This window comes from Podarcis liolepis, assembly GCF_965112155.1.
Source record: "Podarcis liolepis genome assembly, chromosome: 17".
NCBI lineage: Eukaryota > Metazoa > Chordata > Lepidosauria > Squamata > Lacertidae > Podarcis > Podarcis liolepis.
In genome coordinates this window covers 37,785,455-37,806,329 of record NC_139571.1, presented here as the reverse complement: position 1 = coordinate 37,806,329, position 20,875 = coordinate 37,785,455, and the positions used below count along the sequence as shown (strand labels likewise).

The 20,875-nt window shown below is 46.4% G+C and overlaps 1 protein-coding gene and 1 long non-coding RNA gene across 6 annotated transcripts in view; both read right to left on the bottom strand.

Moving 5' to 3' along the window:
- The window catches only part of LOC310696535, a 285,064-nt gene that overhangs the window by 7,054 nt on the left and 257,135 nt on the right, over positions 1-20,875 (bottom strand). The window lies entirely within an intron of this gene.
- FRMPD1 (FERM and PDZ domain containing 1) overlaps positions 1,215-20,875 on the bottom strand; it is a 91,293-nt gene continuing 71,632 nt past the window's right edge. For 3 of the 5 annotated variants that reach the window (XM_083481620.1, XM_083481621.1, XM_083481622.1), the window contains 10 exons: positions 19,279-19,374; positions 17,345-17,470; positions 15,579-15,698; positions 13,941-14,077; positions 12,939-13,065; positions 11,401-11,496; positions 8,986-9,168; positions 8,126-8,273; positions 6,527-7,312; positions 1,215-5,763 (listed from right to left, as the gene is read on the bottom strand). In XM_083481620.1, coding sequence (XP_083337746.1) covers positions 3,446-5,763; positions 6,527-7,312; positions 8,126-8,273; positions 8,986-9,168; positions 11,401-11,496; positions 12,939-13,065; positions 13,941-14,077; positions 15,579-15,698; positions 17,345-17,470; positions 19,279-19,374 — 4,137 coding nt within the window. In that variant the 3' untranslated portion in view covers positions 1,215-3,445. The remainder of the gene's footprint in view (positions 5,764-6,526; positions 7,313-8,125; positions 8,274-8,985; positions 9,169-11,400; positions 11,497-12,938; positions 13,066-13,940; positions 14,078-15,578; positions 15,699-17,344; positions 17,471-19,278; positions 19,375-20,875) is intronic. The other 2 variants (XR_014520545.1, XR_014520546.1) reach the window with 2 other exon arrangements.

Genomic DNA, 20,875 nt, shown 5'->3' with positions numbered 1-20,875 from the left:
GTTTTAGGACGGGGACATTCGCAGGGAAACCAAAATGCTTGTTTACAAAGCTATTGTACTAGCAACCTTACTGTATGCTTGTGAAACGTGGACCACTTATAAGGCCATCTCCAGCTCCTCGACCCAGTCAATTTAATATCAGTTTACAATGGGGTGGAAGGTTCGCAGGCTAGGAAGGACTTGCTCACAAACTTATTGACAGCTGCACCAATTATGATAGCTAGGAAGTGGAAGGAGCAAGCAGAATATAAAATGGAAGAATAGTATAAAGAGGTGTGGGATATAGCTATTAATGACAAATTAACATGTGCCATTAAGGTAAGATGGGGAAGATGCAGGAGAAGTTATTTTGAGAAGATATGGAGGGTGTTTGTAGAATTTGTACTGTTAAAACGGAAAGGGGTCAAACCATCGCAAGAGGTGCTGAAATTTTGGGAGGTTGGATAGTTACAATGGAATGGTTTCAGTGGTGGGGTGCACATTTTTATTTATGATTTATTATTTTGTCAAAAAAGAAAGAAGAAAAGAAAGTCATTCTGCTCAGAGAGCACCATGAGTCAGGTGTTCAAATAACATTTTAATATCGAGTAAAGATCTGTTTTCCTTAAAATTAGTGCCATCAGCTCAGCTGGTTAGGGTGTGGTGCTGATAACGCCAAGGTTGCAGGTTCCAAAAGGGACAGCTGCATATTTCTGCATTGCAAGGGTTGATGATCCCCTGCATCCCTTCCAGCTCTGATTCTTTGAGTACTACTTTATTTTTTTACTAAATTAATTTTGTGCCCGGGGCTCACTTGCATCCTTCCTTGCCTGTCTATCATGAGTTTGAACTCCTCAAATAATGAGAGACCTGGTTGGTTTCTAGTGAACAGTGATTGTTTAAAAGTTAGGGGTAGCCAACGTGTTGCCCTTTAGATGTTCTGTAGTACAACGCCCATCATCCCTGACCATCGGCCATGCCGGGATGTCTTATTCCAAAGCATCCGGAGGCAATTTCACTCACTGATTATCCTGCTTGGGGGAACCCCTGTACCCTCATGTCACCCGCAATCCATCACGTGGGTACCAAATTCAAGCTCTTGTGGCTACTGCCAAAGTACCCTACAATTTTGAGACCCTAAATGTAGCTTTTGGATGGGGTGTGTGTGCTTATTTGTTTTTAAAATAAACCGTTTCTGGTGAGGGCTGACCGATTGGAACTCAGACGAAGAAAGCTCTATGACAAAACTAACTGGTTTATTGTGGCAGGAAATTTGAGAAGACAACAGCTCAATCCAAACGAGATGCATGAAGTAGACAAGAGCACATACACCGGAGGCCTGACAGATGAAAAGCCAGCAGGGGGGGGGCGTCCCTCTATAAGTGCAGCTAAGAGTTTGTGGAAAGGTAACAAGCAGTGGACAGATTTTGCTTCTCAGGTAAACTACCTGTATGTCGCTTTCAGAATACTGCCTGCTAATGGAATCCATTTTCCAAGGAAGTTCCAAGGATGCTCGGGTTGCAAACGTGATCCATGCGGGATGCACATTCACAACCCGCTGCATTCGCAACCCGCGTCTGTGCATGCGCAGGTTGTGATCCGGTGCTTCTGCACATGCGCAAAGCGTGATTTAGCGCTTCTGCGCATACACGACTGCCGAAACCCAGAAGTAACCCGTTCCGGTACTTCTGGGTTTTGGCAGTCCGCAACCCAAAAAAACGCAACCTGAAGTGGCTGTAACCCGAGGTATGACTGTACTGAAATCCAATGAGGAGGCATGTCCAGCATGACAGCTCCTCCCGGTGGCACTGAAGCAAGTGGCTATAAGCAAAGGAAAGCATCTCACAACACTTCCTATGAGGCAGGAAGTGTGCACCATCAACTTTCTGGATCACTGCCCGTCAGCCATGTCCATGGACAGGCCACTGCTGGGGAGCCATTAAGTCAAGGGTGGCTAACCTGGACTACAACTCCCATCATCCCTGCCCAGTGGCCATGCTGGCTGGGGTTGATGGGCATTGGCACAGGTGCTGGGTTGCTTCAAAGACTGAGAGGGCCTGGCGGGCATGTGTGATGTTGTGTGTGTCTCGCGAGGCCGGTGCAGCCTTCTGCTAGGCCATGTTGGTCTAGCGCAGGGATGTCCAACAGGTTGGTCACAATCTACTGGTAGATCCCTGGGAGGTTTTGGTAGATCACGGTTGATCGCTGAGTCCCTTTCCTTAGCATTGGTGAAAGAGAATCCGCCCCACCCTCCATTGTTGCACGATCTGCAGAACGGAAGAGGGAGTTTACTCAATGAGGCTCTTTGTTTCCCCAGCGATCTGTTGATGAGTGGCTGATCCCCTTTCTCCCTTGAGCTTAGGCGTGAATCCTCAAAAATCAGGGATTTCCTGCCGAAAACAAGCTCAACAACTTTGACCCGAACCCCCCAAAAAGGGGGTAGATTACTGCCAGTTTTTAATTCTGTGAGTAGATCACAGTCTCTTGTGAGTTGGCCACCCCTGGTCTAGCGGAAGGCTGCACTGACCTTCACAGTGTCGGGAGCTCCTGCGCAGTTCGGTACGACCTCACACCTGCACACTGGTCCCCACGACATTTCCCAACACTGCGCACACTGCTGCAGCCTCCTGCTGGGCCACGCAGCACCGGGAGATGCCCTGGGGACCAGTGTGCTTGGCGTGAGGTCGCACCAAACCGCACAGCATCTCCCGACACCACCACACCTGTGGGAAGGCCCAATGGGGCCTGCCACAGGCTGTGGAATATTGAACTTTTTTTGGGGGGGGGGGGCCTAGCTGCCCAAGATGGCACCCCTGGGTGATGGGAGTCCAATAGGTACAATGAGGCACTCTGTCCCCTGCACTGGAGCCACTTGGATTAGATAATTATCTGCTCTGTGTGTTGTTTTGTTTGAAAATCCACCCCAGTCTGCATTGCTTAAGCATGAGGAGCCCTGATTTTCACCCAAGCGCTCGGAATCGTCTGATGCGCTTCCCTCAACCTTGGCTGATATCTGTGCAGGTTGGCACACCCAAACTATAACTTTAGAATGTTCTCAGTACTTCAGTCCGGGCGACAGACAGCACTCTCTCTCAGCTATTATGGGTTAGCGGCAAATTGACACTGGAGACTGCATGCATATAACTGCAGTTGTTTACAACCTGAGTCACGCAATAGAGACGAACCTCTTGTGTTCTTTAACTGTGGCACACTGGGGGGGGGGGAGCAAGTTGGACATGCACCAAAATACTATTCTGCATGAAGGCTGAGCAATCCTGCCAACTTAACTCATTTAAGCCATGAGCACTGATATCCATTAGAGAGGGGGACTGTTCAATTGCTTGCTTCAGTCCAGCTGTTACATATCAGCTTGTCTTTACTGGGAAGAGGGCTTTTAAGGGCAGACACTTGGCTAGGTCGTTCCCCGTTGAAAGTCGGACAGCCACCTGTGCAAAATCCTCCCATCTCATACACAAGACGAGGCCCTGAATCGTTGCATGAGGCAGAAGAGGGCTGCACTGAGGGCAGTATACTGGCATACAAGGAGTCTTATGCTCAGTTGGGGATAGCCCCTCTCCCAGGCTTGCTGTGCCGCTTGGACAAACTGGCGATAGCTGTACGCGACATCTCTCAGGTTGACCGCGAGGTCTTTGTGCCTCTTGCTGCAAAGGCCACAGTTTGTGAACTGAAAGCACACTTCGGTCAGCCGGAGAAGGTTCTGGAAGGTCTCCCGAATGGCGTTTTGCGTCTCTGAGGAAGGCCCATGTGCTTTGATAACTTTCTGGCAACTGGACATCAGCCTTTGTGATTCTGTGTGCAAGGTGTTCTTGTTTTCTGAAAAATGGGCCAAACATTTATCCCGAGGGTGCTTTATTCTGCTTCCCCCAAACTGCCGCAAAATTCCCTGTAGGTCTATAATATTATCTAGCAACTGGTGGAAGTCAAAAGGTGAGGCACACGTTCTATCCTTTAAACAGCTCAGCACTTGAATATGAGAGTCTGGAAGCAAGGCGTGATTTCTACAGTCTTTGGGGTTGCCATTCACGTAGTTATGCTCTAGAATAAATCTCGTGGAGTTAAAATCTAAAGACGGAGAACTTCTTGTTGTTGGTGGGGTTGTTAACGGCTCCTCAGAAGGACCACGTGCAACTGGACTGGCGAATTCTAATTCTGCCTCGTCTAGCCCATGGAAACAACTTGCATAAGTCAACCGGCAACTGCACCTGTCTGTTTTATGTTTTGGAGAGAATGACACTGCAGGTGGAGACTCTGTGGTCTTAGAGCTCACTGGTCCTTTAGCATCATCTGTTGAGTTACCAGAACACAAAAAAGACAACTCTGAAATACCGCTTTCCTCACTGAGCCTCGTAGACTTACACAGATTGTCATGCAAAAAGCCATCCACTCCGTCTGAAATGCCAGCTTTTCCCTGCTCCACACTCTTCTCTGTAGGGACAACTAGTGGACTGGGGAGTTTATTTTTACAATCCACGTGGGAGGCATCATTTGTGAGCGCTCTCTCCTCTGGCTTCTGGTCACCAGCAAGCTCTGAAGACCTATCCAGAGGAGGAGTCATGGTTGACGACGACCATTGACTTGGGACATCATCGTTTAAAGAGACCTGATCTGCAACCAGGTCACTTTGGCCAACAATTCTCTGGTGCTTGTCATTTACCTGCTGCTGTGTTTGACCTCCCGCTGAACTAAAACCAAGCTGAGAGTGGTGTGTCTTGATCTCTGAAGCACCATCACACTTGGAAAGGAGCTCATTTGCTTTGGAGAAACCCAGCCATTTGGCATCTTCAGATGTTGCTACAGAGCCTTCACTCAGCGTTTTGCTGGTGTCTTCTTGGAGCAGTAAGTTTCCGGGAGGTGCCTGGCTTGAGCCATGTGAGGCCAGGTCACCTTTGATTCTTTTGCAGGGACCTAGCACAAGCTGCTCGTATTTCTCCACCTTCTCAGCAGGAAGGAGATCCTGTTCCGAGGTTGGCACGCGAGGCGACACTTTCCCTTGGTAGCTGTTCAGAGACCCGGAGGGTTTGGTAGTGGTGTGTATTATCTCCTCAATCAATACATAGCTGACTCCTCCTGCTTCACGTGAGACTTTTGCTGTCCCTGCTGCACTGCCAGATATTTTCTTTCCTCCAGAGACACAATGGTCCTGAACTCGGCTAGCTGTTTCTGGAAGACCTTCTGGTTTTCCTTTGTAAGTGGTGTCAAGGTCGTGAAAGGAGATTTCTGACACAGCTAAACCACCGTCTTGCTTCAATGTGGAGAAAGAGCTACGGGCAAAGTCTGAATTCTCTATCCCTTCCTGAGCACCCTGGAGACGAATGGCCAAGACAGGACACACAACTGAATCGGTTAATGACTTGGTTTCTAGTGAATCGGGCTCCATCTCCATTAAGACAGGTGTATTTTTGGCTATCTGAGCTATCTGTTCGACCTCAAGGAGAGCAGAATCTCTCTCAGGGTCCCTCAAGGAGGCCACAACGGGTGAGGAGGAAAGACCCGAAGTCCCAGGTTCTCCTTCATAGGACAACTGATCAATGTTTTCCAGGGACTGAGTTGGAGCTTGTGGGAAAGTAACTTGGGAGGTGTAATTCGTCTCCAGGAAAGACCTCCTCTTTCTCAGGCTGTTGTTGCCACACCTTGGTTCCTTTTCTGGCCTGTGTTTTGTCTTCCTGCTTTGCCTTGACGGAACATTTTCACTCGAGCTGCAGCTGGAAGACACTTTCAGGGTGCTGCAGTCTTGTACATTTGGCAGGACCGGGCCTGCAGAACCTAAAAATAAGGAAGAGACTATCAGTGTGAAGAAAGAAATGTTATTTTAAAAAAAATATTATGAGGATAAATGATCTGTTCGTTTAAAACCAGTGGCTATTGATACCTCAGTGTTTGCACTACCAGTTTTTAAGGCTTTGTTAACTGCTTAGATGTCTACTTTGGCATTAAGCGATATACAGTGGTACCTCGGGTTACAGACACTTCAGGTTACAGGTGCTTCAGGTTACAGACTCCGCTAAGCCAGAAATAGTACCTCGGATTAAGAACTTTGCTTCAGGATGAGAACGGAAATTGTGCTCTAGTGGCGCGGCGGCAGGCCCCATTAGCTAAAGCGGTGCTTCAGGTTAAGAACAGTTTCAGGTTAAGAACTGACCTGCAGAACGAATTAAGTTCTTAACCCGAGGTACCACTGTACATGCATGCATACATAAATACTTGCCTGAAACACTTCACAAATGTGAAAGCACAATATTTATGTTAAGAATTATTATTTGCAACCCACTACTATCCTTGCTGGAGACGCGGCTGGTGCTGTGGGTTAAACCACAGAGCCTAGGACTTGCCGATCAGAAGGTCGGCGGTTCGAATCCCCACGACGGGGTGAGCTCCTGTTGCTCGGTCCCTGCTCATGCCAACCTAGCAGTTCGAAAGCAAGTCCTAGGCTCTGTTTGTAAAAGTAAAGCGACAGTTCAGTGCAATCTGTCAATCAATCCATCAACTGATCATGACCCCCCACCCCGGGGAATCCCTTTGGCCTCACCTGCTTGCACCTCTGCCTGTGCCACCCTTTCGGCTGTGTCGTAGAATTCCTCGTCTGAGCTGGCATCTCCGAAGCCGGGGGGCGGAGCCAAGATAAAGCCCCGCATGCCACCCCCGCAGAGCCCCTCGTCTCCCTCGGGGCCGTTCAAAGAGCCACCCTCTGGGCTGTCGCTCTGGGTGGTCTTCTCTCCACTGCTGGCCGGGGAAATGTTGGCACAAAGGCTATAGTACTCCATGATGTTGCTCTCCGACAGCTTGGACTCCAGAGCAGAAGCAGCCAGCTCACTTTCCCTTCGGAATTCTCCGTCCGGCTGCGCCAGCGGCTGGGGTGGCAGGAGGAAGGAGAACACAGACTCCTGCGCCACTCGGTTTCCCTCTTCTCTGTCTGTACCCAAGAAGGCCTTGCCGTTGCCCATCAGTTCCTGAAGGGTGGGGGCATACAGGTGGAAAAACTCTGGCTTGCTCGAGGAGCACGTTTCCAAATCGTCCTCCTCGAGGGCGTCCAGAGAGTCGCTCGAACCGCTGGTCTTCATCCCCCGACTCTCTGTGTTGGCCGAGTCAGAGGCTTCCGACAAGCTGTCGTTTGTGTTGTCGTACCCGTTGCAGAAGCTCGTCCCTTCGCTCTCCACATCCTTCCTTTCTTGCTGCAGCGCCTCCTGCTCTTCTTCATCCTCAGGCAGGGGGCTGGTGCAATTGTGCCGGGGCGACTGTGTGTCTGAAAAACGGTCCAAGGAGGAATCCGGCTCAGACGACTCTTCGGAATCACTGCAGGTCCTTGACTCATACCCTGCCGAGCAAGAGATGAAAATAAGGGCTCGTTTCAAAGCATCGCAAGAGGTGTTGAAATTTTGGGAGGTTGGATAGTTACAATGGAATGGTCTTGGTGGGGGGGGTACACATTTTTATTCTTAGTTATTTATGATTACAGGGGTACCTTGGTTCTCAAACGCCTTGGTTCCCAAACGCCAGAAACCCAGAAGTAAGTGTTCCGGTTTTCAAACGTTTTGCGGAAGCCAAACATCCCTTCACCCTCCATGAAGCTGTCAGCTATTGTTTCCAGGGCGCCTGCACCAATCAGAAGCTGCGCCTTGGTTTTCAAACATTTCGGAAGTCAAACAGACCATGGAACGGATTAAGTTTGGCGCTTTTGTATTTTGCCAATTTGATCGGCACAAGGCATGCAAGCTCCACCCCCCAGTCGTTCTTAGACTTCTTATTGGGTGAGCAACGCAGCCAAGCAACACAGTTGGAGCCTCCCTCCTCCCTGGCCGGCAGGGAGGGTGGGAGAGGAGCTGCTTCCTTTGAAACCTGGGAAATTTAAGGGACATCATCAATAAGGGACAGCAGTGGGACACAGCGCTGGGATAAGGGACTTTCCCACCAAATAAGGGACGGTTGACAGCTATGATGGGGTGGGTGCTGCTTTGCCCTGCTCCTGGCTGCATACCGTGAGGTCGTGAATATAAGCCGCACTTCAACTTTTCATGGTTGGAATTTGGGGGGAAAGTGAGGCTTATATTCAGGCCAATACGGTACCTTGGTTCTCGGGACTGTAAGAGTCTTCCTAACTGTTTGGTCACTGCTCTCGGGTTCTTTTTACCTTCCTCGGCGGAGATACGATGCACTGGAGGCTTTTTCTCCCCCCAGACGAATATGGAACTGCTCGAATCGACAAACAGCCTGCAGTAGCCATGGATGAGACAAGCCAGGTCTTTGGCGTTGTTCGTTTCCAGCAGCAGAGTCAGCAGCTTGAAGGAGGGGAAGAAAAAGAGAGCTGAAGGCATCTGCACAAACCCTCACCCACACTAAGAAACCTTCTTTGCCTGTGCCACCTTTTCCACGCATGAAATGCTCGTGTACATGTTACGACTCCATGCGTGGTGAGTGTGTCCACACACATTGTCTATGTACACTCACACATGTGGCCCAAGGAGGAAGAAATGCAATGGGCATTTATTATGGTTTGCAAAACAAAAGGAGAAGGTACCCTCAATCTGGTTCCAGCTTCTGGTTTGTTCATACTGTGAACAAAATATACCCTGAAAGCACATTTGAAGCACATTACTGGAGTTTGTTGAGGGTTGCTGGAGAAGAAATGGGTTTCTGTGCAGTCAGTCTGAAACGGGACCTAAAATCCTCATTTTTCCTCCTCCAAGGGAGCATTTCTAAAATGCATTAACTTGAGCTCTTGAGTCAATGTATAAACAGAAAGCCAGCTGTATAAACAAGTGCTCAAAGCCCTCTCCTTTATCAGTCCGTGACGGCAATGGATGGCCTTGCCAGTTCCGAGTGGAGCAGGGATGGCACGTCTGGGTTAGTCATGCTGGCCACATGACCCGGAAGCTGTACGCCGGCTCCCTCGGCCAGTAAAGCGAGATGAGCGCCGCAACCCCAGAGTTGGCCATGACTGGACCTAATGGTCAGGGGGTACCTTTACCTTTAAGTCAAAGTCATAGTTACCTTGATATCTTGGAGGTAGATTTTCACCATGCTCACTTTGTCGGATTCTTCGGTCAGCTCCAGTCTGCTGATGTTCGCAAATTCTGCCAGCATGGTGACTATGTTCAGTTTGTTATTAACCACTTGGCTGATTCCATATTTGGCTCCCACCAGGAGGGCCACACATGATTCTCTGTCCTGCAACTACATAGAGGGAAAGTTTGCTTACACTCCAGCGGACAACTTCTTACCCATGGTAAGAGCCCATGCATGCATGTTCATGGTCAATGTGGACTTGCATGTGGGAATGAGCTCTCATGCATCAAAGACCACAGACAAAACTTTCTACCACCACCCTCAATATTTTACAAAGAAGAATGTCAACACACTCAGCTGCAAATCAAGGAATGGAAATGGGTGACTCGGTGTCTACACTGATTGAGAAACAGTGGGCTCATTCCCAGAGAAGAATGGTTATTAAAGATGATGGACTATGCCGAAATGGCAAAAATGACCGGGAAGATCAGAAACCAATAAAATAATAAATTTAATAAAGAATGGGGTATTTTTTAAAAGTTACTTAGAAGAACACTGCAAACAATTAAAAAGATTGGCAGGATTTTGACAACACTTGTAAGAATTGAGCTTTAAGGAAATATGGAGAACATTACACAATGCAGCTGGAAAAGAATAATTCTGGAACCCACGCAGGGTTGAGGGGAAATCCAAGGATTCAGAGGATTCTACTTGTATATGATTATGATCTATATATGAATGCAAATGTTAAATGCAAAATAAAAGAAAATAAAGAAAAGAGAAACAGCGGGCTATTGACCAAGTTAGTTTCAATGCCCTTTGACCTCAAACAGACATTTCTGAAAAGTTCAGAGACTCTTTTAAGCATAATTTTCGAGCTATATCATCTAAAAATAATATAAATAATGGGCAGGATTCAACTAAACTGCTGCATGTGCAGAATAAATTTAGCTCATGCAATGAGGTATTTTGCCTTCTCCCCTTGCACCACCTAAATCTGCTCTGGAGGACTGGGGGAACCCCCCTCCCAAAAACAGATTTAGAAGGAGAGTTGATGGCCGGGGGTGGGGTGGGGAGCCTTGTTGCACAAGCAGAGCTTATTCCATGCACAAATCAATTGATTGATTGATGCACAAATGCTCCATTTAGCGCTATGTTGAATTCCACCCGTTTTCCTATTCTGGAACCTGGTTCTCCTACTCTCCTAGCAAGAGCATTTATTTTTGTGTTTCTATATTGTAAACTGCCCTGTGATCTTTGACTGGAGGGCAGTACAGCCATACCTTGGTTCTCAAACGCCTTGGTACTCGTACGTTTTGGCTCCCGAACACTGAAAACCCGGAAGTAAGTGTTCCGGTTTTCAAACGTTTTTTGGAAGCTGAACGTCTGACAGCGCTTCCGCTTGAGTGCAGGAAGCTCCTGAAGCCAATCAGAAGCCGCACCTTGGTTTTTGAACGTTTTCGGAAGTCGAACAGACTTCTGGAACGGATTATGTTCAAGAACCAAGGTACGACTATATAGAAATTTAATAAGGAAGTAATTTTGACAATCTCCTTCAATGCAGTTCTCCTGTGAAGTTGTGTGTTTGTATTAGTGGAAATAGCATTAAAATGCATTATATTAGGGAAAGTACCTTGCAAAGAAACATATATTAGGTAACATCGCATACAAAAATTGCTTATTAGGTAAAATTCTCACCAAAATGCTGATGCATTTTCTTAAGGACTTTAAAAAATAAATAAATCACAGACTGAAGTGGATATGTGGAGAAGTGAAATCAAGGTTGGAAAAGTGAGAAACGACGAGTACCCAAAACTGACAAATTTGCCCATCCCTACTGTCAGGGAACTGACATCAGAGGCACAGGAGAAGGAGAGGGTCTCTGATTCTGCAGGGGAAGGTCCCAGCGCTAGGGGGAGACTCAGCTGGGAAGAAGGGGAAGGGAATAAGTGTAACACCAGGGATCCAGGAGAGCAACGGGACAGGGAGGTGCAGGGGCTCCAGGACTCTTCGTTGGAAGTTAGTGAGGAGAGCCCAGGCACCCCGCTGCCCACACCCACCCTGCGCAGGAGACTCCCGCGCAGTGAGAGGCGGAGACGATTGGGCGTCAAACAACTCTTATGTTGGCAACGCCTTAAGAAACGCCCACAGACAGATTCTACGAGTGACTAAGGGCAGCCACGCTGAGATGGGCTGCGCAGTCCGGAGGGTTTAACCAGGCAATCCGATGCTCAAACGGTTCAGGATTACGCATGAGTAACTCCCAACCACTACACCTACCCTGGACCCAGACTGCTTCCACGCTCTTGAGTTCTCACAGGAGAAAGGAGCTGAAAAAATACACCAAAAGTGTCTTTCAATGATTGCTGATACGCTGTGTTAAACAGATAATGACCTTACCATTAGAGTGGCATTGAAGATCTTTCCTCCATAGAGTTTCAGATCCCCTAGGATCTGCAGATAACACAGGCGCACATGTGCTGCTGAGAGGAGGTGCTGCAATGGTGGAGAAGAATGCTTAGCAATAGTTCAGAAAACCAGCTATTCTACAAATCAAGGTAAGCAATGGGGTTGCAATGCTGAAATGATAATCTAAGACTGGGTAGGAAGCCCTGGGAACTAATGCATACCTCCAGGTCTCTCCATATGACCTTTGGGAGTCTCACCAGACCACACCCTCTTCCCAGACATACCCTCTTTCCCCAAACCACACCCCTTGCCAGCCCCTCTTCCTACACTCCTTGAGTACTTTTGCCTGGCTGGAATTTGTCCTTGGATCTACCTTCTACCCTGGTACAAGTGGCGGTGACTATACGGTGGTACCTTGGTTCTCGAACGTAATCCGTTCCGGGAGTCCATTTGACTCCCGAAACTGTTCAAAAACCAAGATGTGGCTTCCGTTTGGCTGCAGGAGCTTCCTGCTCTCAAATGGAAGCTGTGTTGGATGGTCGGCTTCCGAGAAACGTTCGCAAACCAGAACCAACTGATTTGTTCGGCAGCTAAGCCGTTCGGGTACCAAGGTACTACTGTACTGCTCAATCAAGCTCCATCACTGCTAGCCAGGTGTTTGGATCAACCTCTAGTGTATGAGTCACTTAGTAGGCTTAAGAGTTTAATATTCAGGGAACATTCTTTCATATGCGGTGAACTTGTAAAAGGGTAAAAGAGTATTGGGAAATGATTCACAATGAATTGAAAAAAATGTTTAAAAGTACTTCTTCCCCCACAAACCAGAGTCCTTTCTGTTGGGGATAATTCAGATGAAAATTCCCAGATGTCATAAAAGGTTATTTATGTATGTCACTACTGCGGTCTGTATTTTGTTAGCCCAAAAATAAAAAGTGAGTGAGGTCCCAACCAAAGAAAAATGGCAACTTAAGTTGACAGCATATGCACAGTGTGCAGACTTAACATATAGAAAAAGAGAACAAGAAGAACATATGTTTAGAGAATAACGTTGATTGAATATATGGGAAATAACTGTGTACAGCTGAAAATGCCGGCAGCATTAAGATAAATTCAACAGTGTAAATAAGTTTTGATGGCTGCAATAATGGAATACTGGATGGTATGGTTTTTGTAAAACATGCAGGGATTTCTGATATGTAAAATGAACCATGGAAAGAGAAGGGAAGTCATGGATATGTTAAGGAGGTAAAATGAGTACTTTAAATTGTAAAACAGAAAATTCATATATATATACAAAAAAAGAGGAGAGTGTTTAATATTCAGCTTGCATCACATGCATGCAGCCAAACCAGTCTAACTCTTTTCCACAATGTGTTCTTTACTTTAGTCCACTAAATCTGGAATGGAGAACCTAGACTACTCTAGAATACTGATCAAGATCACTGAACAGATTTGTTCAACAGCAGCAAGCAAACTCAGCAAAACAAAGCAGTCAGGGATCTTTCTGAGATGTGCTAAAGCCACATTACCTTTTGTCTCGGATCCAGCAAGAGTTGATTCCTCTTCATGTGAAAGCTAATGGCCTTTTTGATGTCTTTGCCTTTCATGTTTCGGAGCAGAGTTGGGGAAATGAAGTTTTCGATTCCCCAGTCCTTCCTGTTCAAAAACAAAACAACAACAACAACAAAACCAGAGAGCAAATGTCGGAGAGGATAACCCTACAGAACTGTTTGTGTTTAAAGAAAGTCATCCCAGAGAGGGAGGGGGGGTCATTGGCTGCATATGATAGAGGTGATCAGAAACTGCTTGACTCTGCCTTTCTGGTGCTAAAAGGTAAAGGGACCCCTGACCATTAGGTCCAGTCATGGCCGATTCTGGGGTTGCGGCGCTCATCTCGCTTTACTGACCGAGGGAGCCAGCGTACAGCTTCCGGGTCATGTGGCCAGCATGGCTAAGCCGCTTCTGGAGGAGCCCATGGAAACACCGTTTACCTTCCCTCAGGAGTGGTACCTATTTATCTACTTGCACTTTGGTGTGCTTTTGAACTGCTAGGTTGGCAGGAGCAGGGACCGAGCAACGGGAGCTCACCCCGTTGCGGGGATTCGAACTGCTGACCTTCTGATCGGCAAGTCCTAGGCTCTGTGGTTTAACCCACAGTGCCACCCGTGTCCTAATGGCATAGTGAAAGGAAGCATTTGCTTTTTCCTTTTCCCCCACCAGCGCCATCATTATTGCAGGGGATCATATGCAATGGGGGGAAAATTAGCACACCAGGAGTTGCCATTGTGGCACTAAGACATAGAGATGGGAAAATCTGTCTCAGTTTCTCAGTTTCCCCAATCCTAAATTCAATTTGGGATAGTTTTCTAAGCCCTCATAAAAAATTGCTCAGCATTTTCCCCTAATACAATGCATGTTTGTATGTTATTTCCGCTAGCTTTTATGCAATTCAACACCTATTTGACACTAGTTTTGCACATACCTACTTGGCTAGAGAAGCACATTGCCACATTCGGAGAAGTGTGACTTACTCTATATATTTCAGAGAGACTTTCTGTGGCTGAGCACAGGCGATAATCCGCTCTTGGATGTGCAGCGCAGCCAGCCGTAAAGCAACGCTGCACTTCATCTCGACAGCGAATCTCTCCTGAAGCACATCACTGCAGCTCTGAAAATGACAGAGCCAGGTTAGCAAGATGAGAAAGACACCATTTCATTTATGCAAGCTATTCCGAACCACAAGCAACCACTCCACCCCCCCCCGCTCCCCACAAACCCAGAAGTTGGTGTCCCTGGTCAATGGTCCTGTCAAGGCAGAATTTTAGGGCAGAAGTCTAGGGTCCCACTCAGCAAAACAAGTAGAAGGGCCCCCAAATGCAGCTGATCTGGCTTATAACATTTTAAAGTGTCGTTGTTTAGCCGTTTAGTCATGTCCGACTCTTCGTGACCCCCTGGACCAGAGCACGCCAGGCACTCCTGTCTTCCGCTGCCTCCCGCAGTTTGGTCAGACTCATGCTGGTAGCTTCGAGAACACTGTCCCACCATCTCGTCCTCTGTCGTCCCCTTCTCCTTGCGCCCTCCATCTTTCCCAACATCAGGGTCTTTTCCAGGGAGTCTTCTCTTCTCATGAGGTGGCCAAAGTATTGGAGCCTCAGCTTCAGGATCTGTCCTTCCAGTGAGCACTCAGGGCTGATTTCCTTCAGAATGGAGAGGTTTGATCTTCTTGCAGTCCATGGGACTCTCAAGAGTCTCCTCCAACACCACAATTCAAAAGCATCAATTATTCGGCGACCAGCCTTCTTTATGGTCCAGCTCTCACTTCCATACATCACTACTGAGAAAACCATGGCTTCAACTATACGGACCTTTGTTGGCAAGGTGATGTCTCTGCTTTTTAAGATGCTGTGTAGTAATACATAATACCATCTAAAGACCCCCTTTACCATAAGACCATTACATCCAGACTGTAAGATGCCCCCAATCCACCACTGATGATGGTAGAGGACATCTAGCAACAATTCTAACAGTAATTGTTTGTTTTTCCCAGTGGCTTGCCAAAGCTGCAGAGTCATAGCATCTCCTACATATGCATACATGAATACATACATACATACATACATACATACATACGCAAGCACACTGGAATCCAAAACAACGACTCTCAAAGTGTAATGAAACACAAATGTGAATAAACATGCACAATGAATATACAAATACAAAATACTGTGTACTTGCTTTTATATTCCTATTACTGTATTTGTGAAGATTTACAACATACATGCTTTGGGTTTTTCTCCTTGATAAAATCCAAGTAAAAAAAAATCATAGATCAAATAATCTGAGTCAGATTCACATCTGAATATGGATGCTGAAGTTCTCAAGAGCTGCAAATTTGAAAATCCGATCAAGTGCATTGCGTTTTGGATCTTGTTTTAAAAATGTATTTTTTAAAAAAATGAAGAGCACCATTTGTGTGGGATCTATGAGCTATGTATGTGATGCACAGTTGCTGATCTATGCAGGCACTTCAGTGTGATGTGACAGTAGCAGAGCTGTGGCAAAAGTATAAAACTTGAGAAATACCTTTTGGGTTCCTGTTAGGTGTTGCTAAAAACCCCAACCAAGGGACACAGAGCTATAGACTGACACATGATGCATTACCACATCACCTGCAAATAGAGATACTCAAAGGCAACTGGATCTTGCTGCAACAGATCCAGTGGATCCCTGGGTATAAAGCAGACTCTGAAGAGGCAGCGGTAATCATGAGACTCTTTCCTCTGAGCTACCTGAAATGAAGAAATAAGAGAATTACCGCCACAACACAGTGATTTGGCTTGGTATTCAGCTTCCTGAAGATGTCCACTCTCATTTTTGTCATAAGCAAGTTCTCATGGTTTGCAAAGATGGCTGCTTGAAAAATTGTGGGCAATTCTTAATTTGTGTGTGTGCTCTAGTGGAATAACATTGAGAGAGCCAGTGTGGTGTAGTGGTTAGGAGCAACGGACTCGTAATCTGGTGAACCGGGTTCGCTTCCCTTCTCCTCCACATGCAGCTGCTGGGTGACCTTGGGCTAGTCACACTTCTCTGAAGTCTCTCAGCCCCACTCACCACACAGAGTGTTTGTTGTGGGGGAGGAAGGGAAAGGAGATTGTTAGCCGCTTTGAGACCCCTTCGGGTAGTGATAAAGCGGGATATCAAATCCAAACTCTTCTTCTTCTCTTCTTCTAACAAAGCTTGACTGTCATTTTCTTTCAAGATCAAATCAATACTATTTTGATCCGTTTTCATGGGGCCCCAAAAAGGAATGGGGCCCACAGGCAGGTGCCTATTCTGCCTATTTGGTAACCTGGCACTGGGGTAACTGTTGAATATGATATCTTAGGGCTAAGTGGGTGGAGTTTCACTATCCAGTTTAGCTCCTCGCACCTCCCTTGTCTATAGTGGAAGTGGAATAGATTTTGCAGAACAGTATATTTATCAGGATTATCTGGAGTGTATTGGGGGGGACGGGACCATTTGCCTGAAGTCCGCCTGAATTCTGATATGACTCAAAGGACATTCCAATGGTGTTTTAGACAAAGAACAAACAAACATATGATAAAGTCAGGACTTATGAGCTACCACCACCAGCAACACCTAGAAAGGGGGTCAGAGATTTGCTTTGACAAACAGAATGCATGGCTGCTGTAACACTATTCTGAAATGCTAGCAGGAACAGATCCTTGTGAGAATTGGCATTTTGGTGGGCTCCAATGGATCTGCTCCCAGTCACCCGCAACCCACACATTCTGAGGAGCCACCCCCCCCTTTTAGTAGCTGCTAGTCTAGACGGACTAGCACGATCAATCATTTATTTATATCTTCCGATGAAGTATCTCAAAGCGATTTCACAATACAACACAGGCAATTGCATATAGTGGTACCTCAGTTTTCGAACGTAATCCATTCCGGAAGACCGTTCAACTTCCGAAACATTTGAAAACCGAAGCATTTACTTCCGGAAGACTCAATACGGAAGCCGCGTGGCACATTCGACTTCCAAAAAGCATTCAAAAACCGAAGCAGTTACTTCCGGGTTTTTGGCATTTGAAAACCGAAATTTTCGACTTCCGAGACATTAAAAAACTGAAATGTTCAACTTCTGAGATGTTCAAAAACCGAGGTACCACTGTATTTTAAAAATCCAGCTGAAATAATTGCACTAACATTTAAACATGGGCCCTGCCTTTCCCCTCAGAATGGAGCCCAAGGCTTGGATTAGTAAAGGAGCTCGTTAGGAGTAATAAATCAGAGGGGCCGTTGTGCCAAAGCATTGAGGGTAGCTCAAACTCCCTGCAACAGGACGTTATCAATCTGTAATGTACTTCCTGTTGCTCTTCCCATTTGTCCACCACCCTTCGCTGATGGGAGCACCAAAAGTACTGCAACTGACCTGTCCGATGAGTTCATCCTCATGCAGAAGATACATCTTCAACACATTGTACAGCTCTTCCAAGACCAAGGCAAAATAACCAATACTCCGGATGGAGAGCTTCTCTTTCAAAGTGAGAATAATGTCCTGCCAATTATTGATGGGAAAGCAACAAATTAAGCAGCAAATCTATGCCCCTGGATAAATTATCTAGGGCTACGCGTGGATATTCCCGCAGCTGGGAGTACACGTCAGGCAATGTGAAGCGTCCATCTTGGGTGGCAGATCTGGAGCACCGTTAATGGCAGCAGAATGGGCGAGAGGCAGAGCTGACCCATGGGGAGAATTCCTTGGCAAACTACCTTTCAAATATATCTGAGATGTTTCAGAGCACAGCAGGTTTCTTGATACAAAAGCTTACCCATTGCGATGGATTGTCTAATTCCAGGGGTTACTAAGCACCCCAAATCTCATGGGTTTCACTGGGATTTTATAATGATTTGGGGGGGGGAAGAATAAGTCACGCCCATATGGGTTAAAACAGATATTAGCATGGGGTACAACCCATCACAGAGTTATGGATGCTTGCCTTGTTTTTGTATTTTGCGTTCCCATTTTGTATTTGTATGTTGTGAACTGCCCTGTGATGTTCAGATGAAAGGCGACATACAAATTCAATTAAAAAATATAAAAATAAAAAGAACCAGTGGTACTTAAGCACGCATAACCCGATGGTGGACATAGATTTTTGTGATAAAACACATCAGGCCACAGCAAAATCTACCAGAGCATCCTACAGAAACAGCATGAAATCAAAACTAGATAAGCTTACCAAATAAGCCCTAGTTGGGCATTTCTCTACCTACACATCAACTGTAGACCCATCACCTGGTCTCCTGCCAGCTCCACCCGCACTCTATCTATGCATTGGGGAACGTCTGAAAAGAGAAGCCCACTGAATGTGTGTAGGATACCCACATGACCCTGTGCTCAGCAGACTCCCCCCATCAATTCCTCCCCCAGTGCATGGATAGCATGAAGACAGGGCTGGCAGGAGGCAGGACAGTGGGGTGGCACTAGCATGCACAGCCCTGCTACCCCTTTGTTACAATGTTACATGGAGAGGGAGCAAAATTGCCTGAATGGGGCTATTGATACAGGTAAAAAGGTAAAGGGACCCCTGACCATTAGGTCCAGTCGTGGCTGACTCTGGGGTTGCGGCGCTCATCTCGCTTTACTGGCCAAGGGAGCTGGCGTACAGCTTCCGGGTCATGTGGTCATGTGGTACCTATTTATCTACTTGCACTTTGATGTGCTTTTGAACTGCTAGGTTGGCAGAGGCAGGGACTGAGCAACGGAAGCTCACCCTGTCGCAGGGATTCGAACCACCGACCTTCTGATCGGCAAGTCCTAGGCTCTGTGGTTTAACCCACAGCGCCACCCATGTCCCGCATTGATACAGGTAGGAAGTGCTTTATAATAATAATAATAATAATAATAATAATAATAATAATAATAATAATAATTTATTTTCCCAGCCACTCTGGGCGGCTCCCAATCAAGTGTTAAAAACAATACAGCATTAAATATTTAAAACTTCCCTAAACAGGGCTGCCTTCAGATGTCTTTTAAAGATAAGATAGCTGCTTATTCCCTTCACATCTGAAGGGAGGGTGTTCCACAGGGCGGGCGCCACTACCGAGAAGGCACTCTGTCTGGTTTCCCGTAACCTCACTTCTAGCAATGAGGGAACCGCCAGAAGGCCCTCGGTGCTTTACTGGGGTGGCACAAGTCACCCATTCAAGACTGGTGTGTGTGTGTGCAACCTCCATATTCTATTTCCAAGACACTTCTCAATACCCAAATGTTCATTTGTGCATCAGGCCCCGGCACTTTCTGCAATATAATAGAACTCAAAACATAACAGGTAAAATCTAGGGTCCGGCTCAGAGTACCTTGACAGTAGTGCTGGAGTCAAACTTGAAAGCTTTCGTCTGTCCGTTTTCCAGATACACCTTGAGAACGTTGGGCATACACAGCAGAGAACTTGCCTGGAAGACCAAAAGACACCATCTAGCCGCCATACAGTGTTTTCCTTTGGTTCAAGTGTTCTGCTTGGCAGATCTATCGGGAACATGTCATCTTCAGCAATCACATACGACCCAAAGGCAAACAACGGGATCTCTTAATACAATTATTATCACACCTACAAAATAAGCTTCACTTAGCCCAGGGTCGAGGACCCCAGACCTGGGGGCCTGAATATGGCCCCCAGACCTCTCCATTTGGCTTTCAGAGCTCTTCCCTCTCCCCAGATCACACTTTGCACTGGTCTTCCTTTTTACCTGGAGTGGTTTTCCCTGGCTGGAATGTGCTCTTGAACTCTGATAACAACTCTTCCTTATCTGGACAGAGGATAGGTAAAGGTAAAGGGACCCCTGACCATTAGGTCCAGTTGTGACCGACTCTGGGGTTGCGGCACTCATCTTGCTTTATTGGCTGAGGGAGATGGCGTACAGCTTCCGGGTCATGTGGCCAGCATGACTAAGCCGCTTCTGGCGAACCAGAGCAGCACACGGAAACGCCATTTACCTTCCCGCCACAGTGGTACCTATTTATCTACTTGCACTTTGACGTGCTTTCGAACTGCTAGTTTGACAGGAGCAAGGACCGAGCAACGGGAGCTCACCCCGTTGCGGGGATTCGAACCGCTGGCCTTCTGATCGGCAAGTCCTAGGCTCTGTGGTTTAAACCCACAGTGCCACCTGCGTCCCTGGACGGAGGATAGAGAGGGGTGAATGAGGAAGTTTTAACCAAACTGAATGTCATTTCTACATTCCCCATCTGCTACATCCCCAATGCCCACCAAAGTCAATAGGGCCCAAGGATTAATTTAAATTAGGGAAGGGTTAGGAATTCGATTCAGTTCCCATTTAAAAGTGAACTTGCCAGATTTGCCCTTTCCAAAACGATACAAAAACTGAAACGCAGCCGTCCTGTAAAAGGCACACTGCTGCGAATTTTGCAATGCACTTCGCATGCCAAGTAACCTGTACAAAAATGCATGTGCCCGACTGGTGTGCATAAAAATGCCTACGACAATGAAAATAATGTAGAAAAGCATTCAGTATTGTGTTAGGCAAAAATGCCCTGTAAAATGTGTGACAATATTGCATACAAATGTGCATATTATGAAAATTTCGCCCAAAAATGCTAATGGATTTTAAGAAAAGTGAATAAATTTGATTATATTTGGAATATTGTTGTTTAATAATGATATTGGAAAGCTCTTACATTCAGATACAAGGAAACTCAGGAGGGAGTTACTAGAGGAAGTCAATTAATATGTTCATAAGGTTGGATTTTTAAACAATTGAGTTCATTTTTATTGATTGTTTGTCATCTTTTTTCTTTGAAGTATTATTTTGTTTTTGTTTTGTTTTGACCTTCGGTTGTGCTATGTTTGATGCAATATTTGTTACAATTGTGGAAAATTTAATAAAAATTGTTTGGGGGGAGAATGCTAATAGATTTTTGTTAGGACCTTTTTTT